This window comes from Sabethes cyaneus, chromosome 3, assembly GCF_943734655.1.
Source record: "Sabethes cyaneus chromosome 3, idSabCyanKW18_F2, whole genome shotgun sequence".
Classification (NCBI taxonomy): Eukaryota; Metazoa; Arthropoda; class Insecta; order Diptera; family Culicidae; genus Sabethes; species Sabethes cyaneus.
This window is the reverse complement of record NC_071355.1, coordinates 159,271,940-159,290,140: the sequence shown is the minus strand read 5'-3', so window position 1 is coordinate 159,290,140 and position 18,201 is coordinate 159,271,940. Positions and strand designations below refer to the sequence as shown.

General features: G+C 42.0%; 2 protein-coding genes across 2 annotated transcripts in view; one reads left to right on the top strand and one right to left on the bottom strand.

Moving 5' to 3' along the window:
* Positions 1-1,922, top strand: part of LOC128741173 (carbonic anhydrase 2) — a 57,184-nt gene extending 55,262 nt beyond the window's left edge. The window contains exon 4 of the mRNA XM_053836790.1: positions 644-1,922. Within this exon, the coding sequence (XP_053692765.1) occupies positions 644-952 (309 nt within the window). The 3' untranslated portion in view covers positions 953-1,922. The remainder of the gene's footprint in view (positions 1-643) is intronic.
* Positions 1,923-12,581: 10,659 nt separating this feature from the next.
* LOC128742469 (HEAT repeat-containing protein 3) lies at positions 12,582-14,844 on the bottom strand. Its single transcript, XM_053838839.1, has 3 exons — positions 14,807-14,844; positions 14,143-14,742; positions 12,582-14,083 (listed from the first exon to the last, which is right to left on the bottom strand). Exons 2-3 carry the CDS (start codon positions 14,738-14,740, stop codon positions 12,723-12,725), a joined length of 1,959 nt encoding a protein of 652 aa, XP_053694814.1. The 5' UTR covers positions 14,741-14,742; positions 14,807-14,844; the 3' UTR covers positions 12,582-12,722.
* Between the last annotated feature and the right edge of the window lie 3,357 nt (positions 14,845-18,201).

Here is an 18,201-nt window from a genome sequence, read left to right as displayed (position 1 = left end):
GGAACTAGCGCTCATTTCTAGGGGGGGCTATAGCCCCCGGAATTTTTTTCAACCGTTTTATTTCGTCGGCATATTAAAATTTAATGCACATTAATGCCTATAATCTTATAACAGTCATGCAAATAAACGTTATTCTGAAGTTTTTCGTACCTATAGTTATCTAACTATTGGTTTTTCAAAAATTAAAAAACTTAGTCAACTTTCCTAGGGGGGGCTAAATCTTTTCTAGGGAGGGCTTAGCCCCCCTAGCCCCCCCTAGTTCCGCCAATGTTTAACTTGTGCAAATTTTTTACTTCATGTTGAACAAACAAAGGAAAAGCAAATCAGTGTTTCCTAGGTGTAAGATTTATCACTTCCTCTGTCTTTTGATAAAAGCATGTTTAACGGTTTTATATCTCACAATTTAGAGATAGAGAATAGAACCAACTTAATCTTCATATCATACTCAAAACCTTTCGTTTTTGTTCGTTATATTACACACTTACATCAGTTTTGATGACCAGCATAGATCATAAAACCACAATAAGAGTACAATAAAACCCAAGCTGATGTTTCCATTAGCAGCAGCCAGTGCGCTTTAACTGCTTTATTTTTTAAGACAAATTCTAACCCGATCTTCTCGTTATTCTTGTCCTTTCCTCAGGTCACCATCACCAAACCGTTGGATCCGGCTCACCTGCTGCCGGAGGGCAAAGCCTACTGGACCTACCTGGGCTCGCTGACCACACCACCGTGCACGGAATCGGTCACTTGGATTCTGTTCAAGGAACCGATCGAGGTATCGCACGAGCAGCTGGAACTGTTCCGCGAGATGCGCTGCTACGATGCCCGGGAAGAGTGTCCCTGCGATGATTCGCTTCACAAAACATTCGAATACGGCAAGGTGATCAACAACTACCGGCCCCCGCTGGAGTTGGGCAACCGTGAGCTGAGGGAATACGGTGAACACTGAAGCCATCCTGAGCCTACCGATTGTTGTGACAGTCTTCTTCTGCACAGCTGATTTAAATTCTTCATAAAAAAAACGAGAAGCAATAGCATTTCACTTGTGACTGCACGTGGTTGGTCGGTGTTTCTATGCAATCGTTCAAGAAATTGAGAACAGAAGATGTAGTTTGTATGTGACGCTATCCACTTCAATAAAGAACAAACGTTCAGTGGTTGTCTCTCAGCAAACGGAAATATTTAATTTAAAACAATATACTGTAACAATAACCCCCAGAGCGGCTGTTTAATCGTAAGGTGACAAAGTCAGGCGGCTGTTGTTGAAGTAATCCGTTTCCAAAAATGAGCTGCAATACTTTGTCAATAAATTGAGGATAAACAGGTTTTTTTAACAAAGTTAACGGTGTTTTAGAGGATTTCGTTGAGGAATTGGAGCAGTGGGATCGATTGTTGAACTTGTTTTCATTCAAAACTATTATAGCAAGGTTGCACTAGTAAGCATGATATTACATTAATATTTTCAGTGCGACTGATAAACCCCAAAACACAAAAATCAAAAGAGCCATGTAGTAGTAGTTAACGTAGTAATTTTAGGAATTGGTTAAGTTTGAAATTATATTCTTTCTACACAACCCAATATGAAATGAAATTATAATATGATAGCGTAGAAGATATTTAGTCGAGTATCGAAAGTGCCTATTGTAAATTGGAGTAACAAAAAGAAATCGACAAGTTAACATCCAGTCACAGGTTCAGAAGCCGTGAACAGTATTTCGGCTTAGGCGAAATGGTTTCATTTAGAGTGGCATTTGTTGCGAATATGAAACTGTTAGTTGTGTTTACATAATCTAGAGAGTGCTGTTAGATATTTACACGAGCACCTTATTTACACCAGCATCATCCTTCGCAGAAAATGAGTTGTTAATCGATTGTGCTATAATCTATATATAGTGAGTGAATTATTAATAAAGAGTGTATCAAATGTTGATTTAACAATTTGCGTTCACTTTGGTTTGAGAAATCATAACGACTGTGTCTGAAACACACACATTAGTGATGTAGGACTACACTAATTTCTCAAATTTTACTTGTCGACTTATGGGATATATGAGAAAAGTATATTCTAGGGATACTCCTGTTGTAGGTTGTCATTTATAAATGTTATTCATAGATGGTGCTAGATTTGCGCTTTTTGCGTCTATGACGGGAACGTAGATAAGAAATGCCGTGGATGCCGGATTTCCTCGAGCATCGTCTACGTTTCATGCCCGTAGAGAACAGACTAATCAGCATCACAGTACAATTTGTACGGGGACTCAGACAGTTCAATCGCAATTGCTTGTGTAGCCCATGGGTAAGCACGATTTCCGCTGATAATATGGCCGTGAATCTCACGGCTGGCAAACAATTAAGTAAACTAATTGGCCAACTTCTTCGAACTGATCGCAGTTGATCGTTACACTGCACAAGCAACGTCGGTTAACATCTGTTTCGCCAGCCATCAGCGTTATGTTTAGCCCAATTTTCACTAATTTGTGCTATAGTGTGGTTTAATGTTCAGCCACCTCTGCAAACGTTCTACCGAAAATATCCTTATCTTCGTCAAAGCAGGTGAATTGACTAAATTTGATAAAGATCGTGCAGCGCGAGTTAATATCCGCTCGGTCAATTACACCTTGTAGTGCTATGTGGAACAGTAAGCATGCGAGACCAACACTTTAAGCTCCCTGTGGGATTTGGGTAGACTCGACAATGTTAATTCGCCAAAAGTCTTTGGTTTGGCAGGCCTTTTGTGGATGCGGCAAGATGAACCAGCGTTAACTGTTCACAACGGAGAGTTTTGGGCGCATTCTAACCATCTACTACCAACTAGATGGTGGTCCGAGTCAGCCATCAACGTTACCGTTTTGATAACACTTGACGTCAATGATATCTGGGAAATGCCAGCGTGATTGATCTGTGTTTCTGTCTGATACCGTGACCTCCAGGCAGCGCCACTTGGTGGCTCTTGCTTTATCAAGAATTTCTCCCCACTGTACTCGGTCCTGGGCTGCTCGTCGCCAATGGATCATTGAAAAAACTGAAAAATCTCACAGATGGCTCCAGGATAGACATGTTCCGTTAAACATACTTGACGAACGTTTGTGAACAACTGTCAAACTGCATTTCAATCTGATTGGCCCACCCAAACATGCCGATTCAGATTAACTGTCTGCAACCGTCAACAACAATGAAACGGAAAGAAATTATGACGTATAATCTGAGTATAATCAATATATATAGAATGCCAGTGTCGCAGGTGTTTCATGGATATTTTGGTGGCAAATATGTTGCTGGTTCGTGTCTTGGATACGGGAACTACATTGTTAAATTGAGTCAACTATAATCTGTGTCAGCCTTAAAGCTTGCTCTAAACATGGCATGTGGCGCTTTAATGTCCATCTAGCGGCAAGCATGAGCAAAAACTACCTAAACTGATCCATTCATTGCGCCTCTCGACACACGCAAGTCGGTTTCAAACTGATCGAGCCGTCTAGCACGTTGGGCCCCTCTATTCCTGGTGCCGGTGGGGTTTTTGAAGAGAACGGATTTCACTGCACATGCGTCTGGCATCCTACAACGCGGCCGGCCCACCGTAGTTTTCCAGATTTTCTCAGGTGTACGATGGGAATCTCTCTAAGCAGTGCCTGTAGCTCGTGATTCATACATCTCCGCCACTCTCCGTTTGTACTCCGCCAAAAATAATCCGCAACACGTTTGGTTCAAATATGGCAAGTGCACGTATATCTTCCATAAGCAAGGTTACTGGCTACTGGTAGAGGACTATCGGTTTGATTAGCGTTTTGTACATTGTCAGTTTTGTGCTGCGGCGTGTGCTCCATGATCGAAGCGTCTTGCAGAGGGAAAAGCAGGTTCAACTTCCAGCTTGCATGCGTCGTTGAATCTCCTTACTCATATAGTCGTCGGCAGTGTCTGAAGATCCCAAATATACGAACTCGTCGACCACATCAGGTACATCGCCGTCACTGTCCGTGGGAGGTAAACGTTACTTTCTCTGGAAGCTCTTCATACCATATATTTGGTTTTCAGCGCGTTAATTTGTAATCTAATTCTCCTAGCCTTCGTTTTTAGTCTGGCGAAGATTGCCTCCGCCATCCCTAGGTTTCTAGTAATGATGTTGAGGTCGTCGGCGAAGGTTAGGGGATGCTTACTCTTGCTGAAGATCGTTCCTCTCATTTCGATGCTCGCTCACCGGATCACACCTTCAATAGCGATATTTAATAACACACAGAAGACACATCCTTTTGCAGCAACCCTCTGCGCGATTCGGAAGGATTCGAGAGTGTCCCAGAAACGCGCACGTAGCACATCACTCACTTCAGAGTAGCTTTGTTCAGCCGCGTCAATTTGTTCGGAAAACCGTACTCGTCTATTATCTGCCATAGCTGTTCGCGTTCAACTGTATTGCATACTGCCCTGAAATCTACGAAAATATGAACGAAAAATTTGATCTGTAGTAGCACGGGCCTCCATAAAGCCCGCCTGATACTACCACCCGAATTATCTTACTATTGGAGATAGCCGACGTAACCAAATCTGGGAATGCACCTTACAGGTGGCGTTGTAATACCACGGTAAATACAGCAACTTAGCCGATCCCCATTTTTGTAGATGGGACAAACTCTACTTCTCTCAACCCTTGAAACTATCCAGTGAGGTGCCGTTACTAGCGGTATTTGGCCACTTTTGTAGAGTTCTCCTTGTAGTCGGTCCTTTCCGGCGGCTCTATTATTCTTCAGCTGACCGATCTCTTCAAGATCGGGAGCCGGCACACTAGTGTCGTTTGTAGGCACTCCCAGGTTAACTTCCGTTGCGCCTCCTGTTATATTATCGTTGAGGTGCTCATTGAAGAACTGCTTTCACCTGTCGATCACCTGACCACCTTGCGCTCGTTTGTGATTAGTTTGCTTACGAGTTTGGTTCACCTTCTCGTAAAACTTGTGCGTGCCATTAGCCAGAAGTAGTTATTCCAGCTCCTTACGATCCCTTTCCTCCTTCTTGCTCCTCAGGATCGTGGTCAATTCATTCCGCGCTCGTCGATACTTGACCAAATTCTCCTTCGTGGAAATGCTTAGATAGTTTTTCCAAGCTCTTTTTTCCTCTCCATCGTTTGTTGGCATTCCCCATCAAACCATTCATTTTGTGCGCTCGAAGTTTCCTCACCTAGCACCCCGGTGCCGTCGACCGTATCGAGGGTCGAAACATCTTGCTCCACAGAGGAAAGTAGAGCTTCATCCAGTAGCGCGCGTAGTTTTCGGCAACTCGCAAGTTGTTTAATTGGCGAATGTTTAACTGAGGATGGCGGTTTTTCGCGAGGTGTAAACGGTTGATAGTTTTGAGCACATGTACTGCTACTAGGTGATGGTCAGGGTCAATATCCACACCTCGTAGGGAGCGTACGTTGATGATATCGAGAAAAACCGCCCCTCGATGAGAATATGGTCAATTTGGTTCAAGGTCCGTTGGTTAGGTGAGCTCCAGGCGGCTTTGTGGATATTTTTGCAGGGAAAGAAAGTGCTTTTGATCACCAAGCCTCGGGAAGCTGCAAAGTTGATACATCGCCGGTCATTATGGTGCGTTTCGAAGGTTAGGCTATGGGGCCCGATCAGCGGTGTATATATTGCTTCCCTGCCGATCTGGGCGTTCATATCCCCGATAGCGATCTAGATGTCCCGTGGCGAGCAGCTGTCGTACTTTGCCTCCAGCTGCGCATAGAACACTTCCTTCTGGTCGTCGGGTCTACCTTACAATGCACGTTTATGTTCGTGTTGTTGAAGAAACGGTCTTTTATCCTCAACATGCACATCCTCTCGTTAATCGCTTTCCAGTCCACTACGCGATCCTGCATTTTGCCCAACACTACGAAACCCGTTCCCAGCTCGTTGGGCGCTCCACCGCTCTGGTAAAATTGGAGTTGACGCCACGGATCCTCCACACATTCTCGCTTTTGCGACAGAGTTCCTGCAGTGCCACGATGCCAAATTTTCGGGGTTCTAATTGATCGAGCAGCACACTGTCGCCGCCCACGAAATTTAGCGATCTGCAGTTCAGGGTACCGGATGTAATGATATTTATACCGAAAAAGTTGATAGCGCACTGAACATTGGAGATTCACTGAGTTGTTAAATATTCCGTAAAAATAATCAAAGTTGGAAAGATTTGTGTTTTAGTCAGGAAAGAACACTTAATGGTATAGGAAAATGCGCCATTAACAGTTCGAATTTATTCGGCAAAAATAGTAGAATCTTTATCTTTTTTTACGGCTAGTCCCCCACCATTTTCTTGTTAGATTATGATTGCTATTACGATAGACGTATTCACACAAAAGCGATAAATCGTAGGATTTTATTTAATCGCAACTCTAATCTCTATCGTCACTTTGGTTTCAAGTTGAGAAATTACAGATTTTCAGAAATCCCCCCGCTCTATGAGCTAATTGTAATCAGTTTTTTGTCAGAATCAAAGTAAAACAATGTGCAGATTATGAGATTATATAATTTTTTTTAATCTCTTAGTAGTGTTCAAAACTGTAACGGATTTGAAACAAAAATCACAATCATGATTTAGTTATCGAAAAACAATCACGACACCGAAAGTTAGCATAGCATCGACTTCCGTATTTTTATCACCTTCTATTATTACTAAATCAATTAAGTATGACACTCGCACGAAACGAATTAAGGGGTTTAGATTCCGAACTGTGTAACAGATTATTTGCTAATTTAGAAATTCAATGCGTGCACACGCGGATCATGTGAATGCGGTAAGATGAGATCCGCCACGGAACCTCAATTAGAATGATTGATAGGTCCCTGCTGGTTTGACGTTTACTACCGTTTATACTTTTGGTGGTAAATGATAAGCAACCGGAGATCGGACAACGGAACGAAGTGTCCGGGGTTTGGTTACAAATTACAAGTTAAAATTCTCGACCAACATGCTTACTCTTATGCTTATTACGGCGGCATAAATGCGTTTCAATCCAATTTTTCTTAAGGATTAACTAGCCAACAATGCCAGCAACCGTTTCATGCAAATAAAAAAGCAAAGTCATGGGCTTAAACCGTCATTAGACATTACCCTTCTTTATCGACAGACTTCGCAGCCGGCTGTTTTAGAGTACAGGAAAATTACGAGGCCAGTGTAACGATCCTACTGACTCTATCAAGCAAGCACCGTCTAACCGAGATTCGATTCATGCAAATAGACGCATTCATTTATGCTGCCGTGATAAGCGTAAGAGAGGAGACGCAAAGAGAATCTCTCATTTGCACATTGGACCTTGTTGCTGGAAAATTGGAAAATGTTGCTCATCAAATGTAATATGTATCTGGAACTCATCTCTCGAAATCTCCAAGTACTCTCAGATCCCTCTCAAGCATTAACCACGTTTCATGCCCATAGAAAACAACCGGTCTAATTACCGTCTGTACAGGTCTGTACCGTCTGTACAGGTTTGTACGGGGGCTTAGTCTATATGAACGCAAATTCTTATGAAGCCCATTGTATCAGGATCTGTGGTTCGAGCAACACGTCCCATAGTAAGCACGACTTCCGCTGATAATACACCTCTAAATCTTAGAGGTGGTGATTTTGCATTTTCGGTCGATAGTACGTAGGAATTCTGTTTTCACGTCCTTTTTAGAGGATCTGCCGTAGTGTAAGTATTTGATAAACCAGAAATCTGTTCGTAATTGCCGGAAAATGATTGGGACTTTGTAGGCAGCATTGAGAATGATGATCGCAGGATAGCTCTCATAGTCCAACTTGTCGCCCTTCTTGCAGATCGGGTAGATAACCGACCCGGTAGTTGTTTTGTATCCCAAATTTTAACAACAAATTTTAACACACCGTCGAAATTTCTTTCCCCGCCGTCATCGTTTTCTCCCTGGGCGTCATTCACTGTTCATCGGAGTGCTACTTCCACCTTTCGTTCACCTTACGATCGTTCGTCAAATTACTGTTATTCCGACACAATTTGTCTCTCGGCACAAAGCGTTTGCAGGATCCAGTTTATGGTAGAATTTTCGTGTTTTCTGAGAGCGATGCAGCCACTTTGGCTACTTTAGCCGGGCTTAATTTAAGCAAAGCTGACGTCGGTACCGGAAATGGAGTGTTGGCTCTACCCGCTGCCTGCCGCCTCGTTATCTGACCGACCCCATAGCGGGCCGCCTGATAGTCACTGTGAGTGTAGCCATTGTCTACCCTCCAGTTTCCTATCAGACCAGGACCGCTGAATGTCATGTCGATGATAGACTCTGCACCATTCCTACTGAAGGTACTTATAGTGCCGACGTTGGCCAGGTCTACGTTGAATGTTGCCAGAGCCTTAACTGCCCAAGCGTTAAAGTCACCCGCCACAACCACCGGCCTTAGACCAGTCAGCACAACTGATACTCGGTCTACCATCCGCGTAAACTGCTCGATAGACCAACTCAGCGGAGCATAACAACTGCAGAAGAACACTCCCCCCACTTTTGCAACCGCAAATCCCTCGTCTGGGGTTGACATAACCTCTTGAACCGGGAACTTGCTTGTCGTCCATATTCCATTCTCCTCTGCTGGGTACCCAGGCAACCAAAAGTTCGAATTTCACTTAAGAAACAAACTTGAAAGTTCATATCTGGTTCAAATTTAGTTCCGCAGAACTTTCTTGCTGAACAACCAGACACTACATTTGTAAACCGAACTTCATTCTCATTAAAGTACCGTTAATATCTGTAGCACCTTGAAAGTCCAACATGCAGCTTGAAAGTTTAACATACAACTTGAAAGTAACTTAGAGTTCGGATAATGGTGTCTAAGGAAGGTTAACAAGCTTTATGTCTATGGAGGTATAGCTTGCTAAGCAGCTCTACCTTCAATTAACCGAACTTCAAAGTTGCCTTGAGTTCGCTGCATAGAGCGCTAAGCAGCTTCTGAAGAAACTTTAACAAAAGTTTATAAAAACAGGACTTGCAGTTCTATTTTTATACTTTTCCATTTTCTACCTCCGCCTCGTCCTAACTTTTGTAAAGTCGGTTCATGCGATTAAGATAGACCATTTAAAAAAGCCTAACTAACACCGATCGCTACTGGATTTGAACCCGAGCGTTCCTCGTTGCATGCCTATCCTGATGCATTGGGCCATCTCTGACGCCGCTAGTGACATGAATTTTGCCGATGAGTTGTTCTTAAGTGTAAGTTCGTTTCGGGGCTGTGATAAATGAGAAATTAGCACATCGAGTAAAAACGATGCAAATCGCATATTCCAGCAACGGAGCAGTGGTATGCGTCTAAGTTACCGAAAAGAAGTACTCGAGTTCAAATCCCCGAGGTTTATGTTGGTGGTGTGTGGTAAGTTACAATAAATTAATATTTATAAAAAACAGTCGATTATTAACCGAAATTAAACACCTTAGTTAATGAGAAATGTCATGAATCTGCAAAACAGGAAGAAGTGGGAAAATATTCCCCCAATCTTTTTTATTTTGAAAATTATTGGAGTTTCTTTTTGGGCTGAACAGTGTTCTATATAGCGACTTAAGTGAACTTTTTGCGAACTTTCTAGTTCTGTTAGAAGTTACTTTGTATTCCCTTCGAAGTTTAAACATGAAATGCGAACTTGAAAGTACGGTTAATTACTTAAAAATGAAGTTGAATAGAGTTCTATTCATGATCATTTCATTGGCTGATTAAGCCAAAAATACCCTTTTATCGGAACTTTTGGTTACTTGGGCTATCCTCAACACGCCGACTCGTTGTGAGTCGACAAACGAAGATGTGGCTCCAACTCTCTACTCACGGGTCGTGATTCACTCTGCCTGATCTCTGACTGTGTGCTGGAGGGTGGGCTGAAACAAAAGGAGAGCCGAACAATTATGGCCAGTAGGATGGCTGTACAATCGCTCAAACAATCTAAATAAATGTATAACGTCGAGCATCCACCCTTAGGTTACTCAAAAGTTGCTGAGTCTCAATAAGAGAGATCTCAGCAAGCTTACCGGTCTTGCGACAGGACATGTCCGAGTAAATATCATCTTCGGAATCTCAGTTTCGTACAAGATAATATTTAACCTCGGAACCCTTGCTCTGCAATCGTGGAGCACAAATAGTACGCAGACTGCAGTATCTCAAAAAGGGGAGATCTGGTTGGCGTCGCCGATCAGGGTACTAGGTTCATAAACCTAGTCCTCCCTGATTGGCACATGTCTCGCTCCAGCTACCAGCCTATCACTTCCTCAATAAGTGATAGGTAAGCTTGAAGCGTATAGTAAAACAATAAAACGGGGCATACCACAATAGTTCAAAATAATGGACGCAGTGGTAAGAGTACCCAAGTAACCAAAAGTTCCGATAAAAGGGTATTTTTGGCTTAATCAGCCAATGAAATGATCATGAATAGAACTCTATTCAACTTCATTTTTAAGTAATTAACCGTACTTTCAAGTTCGCATTTCATGTTTAAACTTCGAAGGGAATACAAAGTAACTTCTAACAGAACTAGAAAGTTCGCAAAAAGTTCACTTAAGTCGCTATATAGAACACTGTTCAGCCCAAAAAGAAACTCCAATAATTTTCAAAATAAAAAAGATTGGGGGAATATTTTCCCACTTCTTCCTGTTTTGCAGATTCATGACATTTCTCATTAACTAAGGTGTTTAATTTCGGTTAATAATCGACTGTTTTTTATAAATATTAATTTATTGTAACTTACCACACACCACCAACATAAACCTCGGGGATTTGAACTCGAGTACTTCTTTTCGGTAACTTAGACGCATACCACTGCTCCGTTGCTGGAATATGCGATTTGCATCGTTTTTACTCGATGTGCTAATTTCTCATTTATCACAGCCCCGAAACGAACTTACACTTAAGAACAACTCATCGGCAAAATTCATGTCACTAGCGGCGTCAGAGATGGCCCAATGCATCAGGATAGGCATGCAACGAGGAACGCTCGGGTTCAAATCCAGTAGCGATCGGTGTTAGTTAGGCTTTTTTAAATGGTCTATCTTAATCGCATGAACCGACTTTACAAAAGTTAGGAGGAGGCGGAGGTAGAAAATGGAAAAGTATAAAAATAGAACTGCAAGTCCTGTTTTTATAAACTTTTGTTAAAGTTTCTTCAGAAGCTGCTTAGCGCTCTATGCAGCGAACTCAAGGCAACTTTGAAGTTCGGTTAATTGAAGGTAAAGCTGCTTAGCAAGCTATACCTCCATAGACATAAAGCTTGTTAACCTTCCTTAGACACCATTATCCGAACTCTAAGTTACTTTCAAGTTGTATGTTAAACTTTCAAGCTGCATGTTGGACTTTCAAGGTGCTACAGATATTAACGGTACTTTAATGAGAATGAAGTTCGGTTTACAAATGTAGTGTCTGGTTGTTCAGCAAGAAAGTTCTGCGGAACTAAATTTGAACCAGATATGAACTTTCAAGTTTGTTTCTTAAGTGAAATTCGAACTTTTGGTTGCCTGGGAGGGGCATAATGAGCAGACGGGGCAAAATGGGCAATAGTTCGTTTAGGCATATTGGACAATCAATTTCGCTAATTTGTTCAATGAACTTGTTGATAATGTTCTTAATAAGCATCTCAACAAAAACCGCATCCAAAATTGTTGACATGTTTGAGATATTAAGAAATAACTCGAATTTTTATGACTTGTTTTGCTTACGCGGTCCATATAATCAGGGATGGTTCCTCCTCAGAAGAAAAAAAGAGAAGAGAAAAATTCGAACTGTGCTCAGTCTTCAATGCGATTTATTCTGCTCCGTTTCATTTTAACTTTTCTCTTTCTTGCTGAACGCAGTTGTATGAGCAACCGCACACTGTGCTACTCATTGAGGAGAATGTTAATACACTTTGAATACGTTGATGCGATGCGCTGACGTATGACAACTACGGGTAGTTTTAACATGGGTACTGCGTTGAGAAAAAACGACGATTGTCAGTAGCGGTCATTGCCATCAGAAAAATATTAATCCATTAATGCAATTAAATCATGATTCTTACAATTAGTATATTCAGTTGAGTTTAGCTGCCCGTGAACGCAACTGCATCATATGGTTAGGCTGTCACAACGGCAACAGTGCGAAAAATGTTATTTAGATATGACAACATTGGAATTCCCATGCACTTGCTTCTTGACGCGTACCTACAGGAAAGTCCCATTATAAACAAATTCTCCACTAAGATTCAAAATTTAACGACCTTTGATTATCTTGACGCCTCTGAGTCTATAGTTGCTGTACGCGCACCGGTTGTTTTGTTTTCACGTTTACTGCTGTAGCTACCGAGAGGACCGGGAGCAAAACCGAAAGTTGCTCATTTAAAGAGCGCATTAAGAAGTTTTTCTGCGCGTCAGTTTTTCTCGTTGTTTTTAGTCTGTTTCTCATTGTGTGGATTTATTTCTCATTTCTGAAAGCAGTTCTGCTCATTGTGTTGAACAAAAACAGTTGCACTTTTTGCACAATGAGTGAGGAAATAACAAGCCTGCAATATAACCCCTACCACCCCTATCTATATGTTCTGTAACTAATTCATGTTGGCTGGTAAAGATTGATAAACAAATCACTGGTTTCTACGGAAAGAAAAACATTATAGATTTTATTAGTGCATTTTTCTTATTGCTAACGACTAAAGAAAGTGAAGGAAACTAATCTATTCTCATATAAGCTCCAGAATATATGCTATGCAGTTCACACGATAACTACCGATCGCAAGCGATCCTCTAAGTTTCAACAGCGGGCTTTATTTTCTTCATTTCCGATTCTAGGTATTTACAGAACCGGCAGAGATTGGTCCGCACAGTGCAAACGGCCGGATACCGTTCATTTAGTTCCCGTTTATTCTGCTTCAGTTTCGACTTTATGCGGCGGTCTAATTCCTTGCATTTGGCTACCATTCCCAGGTCATGTACAATTTGATTCCAATCGTTTTCTGCGAAAATGTCCATCATGGAGTCCATTGCCTCCGAAATGGTCCACAAATTTTGCTCCTTTAGGCAAGTCGTAAGGACAAAATCAATAATCAGCCTGATCAGCGGTTCCGGCAAAAGGCAGCCGAGAATTCCAAGCATGCGCAGCCAGTTTGCGCGAATTTCTGCGTCTTGGCATTCGGTTACTCCATTCAACATAAGCTGTAGATCATTTTCAGTCATTTGGCGGAATAATTCCGGACTTTTGCGCAAATGTTCCAAAGTGGCTCGCATCAATGTTGTCGATGCTTCCAATAGTTTGGGGTTTTGTTCGCCTTGAAAAACTTGTTGACCTAGCTCCAGCCAAACCTGGTAGATAGCTTCAGCACCTCCAAGATCATCGGTAGAGATATTATTGCATAGATTATGAAGACAAAGCATGGCGGAAGCTCGCAAATTGTTAACGCGTTTCAGTAAGTTTCGTTCGCTTTCAGCAAGAATTTGTCGAACATTTTCCGCAATTGGTTGCGCTTTATGCCAAAGCTTTTCAACAAGTCCAAGTGATTTAATTGCGTCCAGCACTTCTACCGGCAATTTGTCGGTATTTTGCAGGCTGTCGTTCGGTCCATTGTCCGCATCGTAATCGTGTACACTTTCCGCATCTGACAGATTTTCATCGTCCATGTCATCCTGCCATTCCTCTTCCTCGGTGGAGCAGATATTGGTCAAAATTTCAGCGGCTATTCGTTGTGCTTGCAGCAACCAGCCTATGTTTCGAACCTCTATTTCAACTTCGGAAGGCATGTCGTCTCGGCGTCGTCGTTGATGCGACTGTTGTGCTGATTCCTCTTCCATAGGAGCATCATCTAGTACTTCAACATCGGCAACATCTTTGCGTGACAGTAACGGTAAAGAACTGGTAACGGCACCCAGTGCCGAGCGATGATTAATCTCTAAAGTTTTGGAAATGGCCATGAACAACTGACTAAGATAAGTTGCAGACAAAGCCGGGACATTGGCAATTACTCCAGCGGCGACGGTTCTCAACAGTGCATTCGGACTGTCCCCATCAAGAGATAGCAGAGATGAAAGTTCGTTACCAAAATTTGATAGCACCCTCCATGACGCGGCATTATCTTCTGAAATGACCAACAAACACTGGGCAACAGAAATAGCTAAAAGAATAAAACAAATGACAATCGCCTGTTTTATGACATTCCTTATGGTAACTTACCAATATCTTTTCCGTAAATCTTCCAATCCAGACACCTAACGAAACTTTCCAAAAGGTGGGACTGATTGAAACTGTCCAAAGCCACCGAAGTGCTTTCGCATAAATTCCAGAGCAAGCTGACAGCTTGCAAAAAGGTGTCAGACTTTTCGTCCATTTGCCCTTGTACAGTTGTATCGAAAGTCGGCTTCCATTCCACGGAAGTATAACGATTCAACAATGCTAGAAGTGGAGTTAGCACATCCTGGTCGACCATGTACTCACAAATTTCGACGCTCAGCACCGACAGATTCCGGAGTGCTCCTGCCGTAGCGTGTCGAACGCTTTGATCGGAATCTACCAGCAACGAAGCCGCAATCCGGACGACATCGCTCTTCACAACAGCACCAATATTCACTTCATTGTGGCAGATCGTGGCCAACGTTTGCAAGCCGCATATTTTTTCTTCGACACTAGCCGACTGCAACTGTTCTGCTATGGCTTGGATCGGTGAATCCGTTTTACCGTTCGACAGTTCCTGATCGAGCATTGCATTCACGTCTACCAGACCGGTAGGATTAAGCTTATTTTTGTGCACTTTTGGTTTCCTTGCTTTTCCCATGGCTGAAAAATGATAACAATTTATTTTAGAACGGAACTGCAAATAAAAATACCGAAACACATGTACCGAATACGGATTTCACTTTGCAAAGCACCACACGCGTTGAGAAATCGACACGAAAGGAAAACAAAAGAAAAAGATGTCAGTTTGACATTTTGTTATTGGGTGCTGTGTAAAAATGACGCAACACCGAAACCGAACAAATGTGCACGGTAAAAAATCGCCATGTCCAATTCAAGTGTTCTAGCATTTTATTTAGTCATCGTTTTACGTGTCGTTTCATCAATACTGTGTTACCTGACTCACTGCGAATATGCGTTGTATTCGCGGGATCGTGTTGGTTCGAAAGGTTTCGAAAAATATCGCCCTTGTATCGAAAATATCGTTAATTTTGATCACTAAAAATAACGTACTTAAACGTTATATTTCATGTGCCAGTAGTACGTAATAATTGTATTGTGAAACTGAATTGTTATTTATGCAACTTTTTACAAATTAAATGCAATAACAAAAGCACAACTTATAGAAAATCGTTTGTTAGCGATATTAACTGCATATGCGTTATAAACGAATAAAACGTATGTCTACGTTTTATTTCAATAATACGCATATTCGCAGTGAGTCAGGTAAAACAGTAGTATTTTTTCGTTATATAGACCATTTTACGAACTAACAACATTGCTGATATTGATATTGCTTCCCCGTGGGGTTATCTGTGGATTGTCAAAGTGCTAGCACGGGAAAGCGCAATATCAACATCAATATCAACAGATTTCAAACAAATTTTAACTATTTGGCAACTTTATCTAAAAAAGCCATATCACGGTCCCCCAAGGGACTCCGGAATAACTCCGGGGCCGTAAGACATATGGCCATTATCTATAGATATTATGAAAATAGAAAAGATTTTCGGGAATTCCTCCAAATTTAGTGAAAAAATATTGAGAGATAGAAAAGTTACGACCATTTTAGTGAATTTTGCGGTGCTAATAATGATGTAGACCTTAGAGGGGTTAAACTAAACGCCACTCTACCCAGGTAACCAATAGGCGTTTCCATTGCAATTTAAAAGCAAGCCAATAAGCATTTAAGTTGCCTTAAATTATGCTGACCAGACGTCCCGGATTATGCGGGACTGTCCCGGATTTGGATGGCTTGTCCCGGATTACTAAGTGTCCCGGAAAGTGTCCCTCATTGATTAATTTTTTAATCTAAACAGTTTCTAAGGACGAAACATAGGAAATTATGTTACATTACATGGCTCGTCAACCGGTGACATCCTCCCCAGTCACCGCCCCGGCCCCGGCCAGCCAGTATCTCGAACTCCTCATCTGACCAATGCAATATCACTGGTGACTGTACTCTTCATCTTCAGCTTTCGCTTCATTATCACCATGTATTTCAATACTGGACGAACCCGGGGACAATTTGGTGCACTCAGCTCTTTTGAAATGAACTGAAGTCAATTGTTTATTGTAGCATGCATGCTGAAACTCCGGCAGGCTATCATGGGACTTAATGAAGGGCAAAATCCGTCTGGTCAGGCGCCTACCCTCTGTGTATCTCCGAATTCTTATCTGTCACCAAAAAAAAACACACACCGATGCCCGAATGGTTTACACACCGATGCCAATGAAACAGATCGCTTGCCAAGTCATGACCTTTTATCACGAACCGGGCTCACGGTAGCGTTTGTAGCAGATTCGAGATTGGTTTTGGGGAATCTAACCCCTGAGTTTGGCTGAAATCGGCCTTCTCTGAAGCTTGTTCATTATCGAGTCAGAAACATGCATCGCGTTTCATCACCACCTGGCCGCACAGCCCAAAAAAGCGGATTCTAGCCTTTGTTTATTATTTGAGGCTTCTGTTGGGCTACCCACTTGCACGCTAACACTTGCTAGTCATTCCAAGGCGGATCCGCCGTGCAGTACAGCGGTCAGTATTCCGTTTATTCGTCAAAGTACAATTCGGGATGCTGAGATCAGCCTTGACTTTCCGAATGACCTTCAACCGCAGTTGACGATCAAGAATTCAACTCCAACGTCTGGTCTCCATCTTGCGGACAGCCCTGAGAGTTTCCTTGCACCCCTCAATTATTCACACCACAGCTCTTTTAGGATAATCCGTCAATCTCACCAGCTCCCAGACCGACGCTGGTGGATTCTACAGGTGACCGCACACAATTACTTTCATTTCTCCCCCTGCATGATGAATATCTCGAAACCACGATACCTTTAAACTGCGAAAAAAATATACCGAGCAGAACTGTTTACAAATAACACAACGCTACCAAAAGCTAGCATTCACGGCCACTGAGAGCGCCGCTATCGCCAAAATGAAGTGCCCAATTTCTAAATGATCCCATCTTTACTACCGAACTTATTTAGCAAATAAGCCATTCAATATGTCCCGCATTCATCCAAAAAAAATCTGGTCACTTTACCTTAAATGCAACTTAAATGCTATTTTGGCAAAATATGCGGCTACTTTACTGCTAGCCCTCTTATAGTGCTGACAATGCTTATTTGCAGCTAGTTACCAACAACAAGAATTTAAATAGAATTGTGGATGCCAATTTACAGCATCTATGCAGCCGAAAGGCTGATAAACAGCAACCTGCAGTATAAAACGCCAGGGATGCGAATAAACGATTGATTTACTGCTTATACTAGTGCTTATTGGTTACCTGGGTATCTTAAAATTACAAAAATAATCAAAATTATGAAACCAAGTTTTTTTGGTAAACAACCGATTCTTACTAGCACTGATTGTAGGTCAGGCGTTAATACAGGTAAAATCGAGTTTTATGAGCATTTTCCTTAACTGTCTGAAAAATAGCAAAACCTGTTGTTTTGTCACAGCTGTAATTATGTTACATGTAACATCTGACCTTTGAGCAAAAACAGGTCAATTAGATTTTTTTCCAATCTTTCTTTGCTATCTTACTTTGCTGCTTTGCTTCTCAGCTATTAAGTTTGTTTATCAGCTTTAGGGAGAGAACTATGGTTTGTAAAACTTAAAGTAGCTTAAACATTGCTTATTTAAACACCATTTGAGTCAAGGGGTCGGTCACTCGGCACAGCCGTTTTTATGTTAGGCGACTTGAAACAAGCCGAACTGTGCCGATGCTGTACCGAAAGTGCCGAACTGCAAGATTTGTTAAATTCGTTAAAATCTGATAGATCTGGCAACCGTGCGAGATGATTTTGACAACTGGCAGTGCTCCCATTTCATATGTAAAATTGAACCGGAGGTGTGTAAAGCCCTATAAATGTTATTTTTATAAGGCTTTAGAGGTGTGCCGTTTGATATCTCTGCAGTGCCCGGGCACTATGTGCTGAGTGTCCGACCCCTTGATTTGAGTGCTTACTTTATGCAGCTTTGATCGCCTTAAACCAACGTGATCGCCTTAAAGGTTCGTGTTAGTGCTTTTGGGTAGTGGACGTCGCGCGACTAACGAA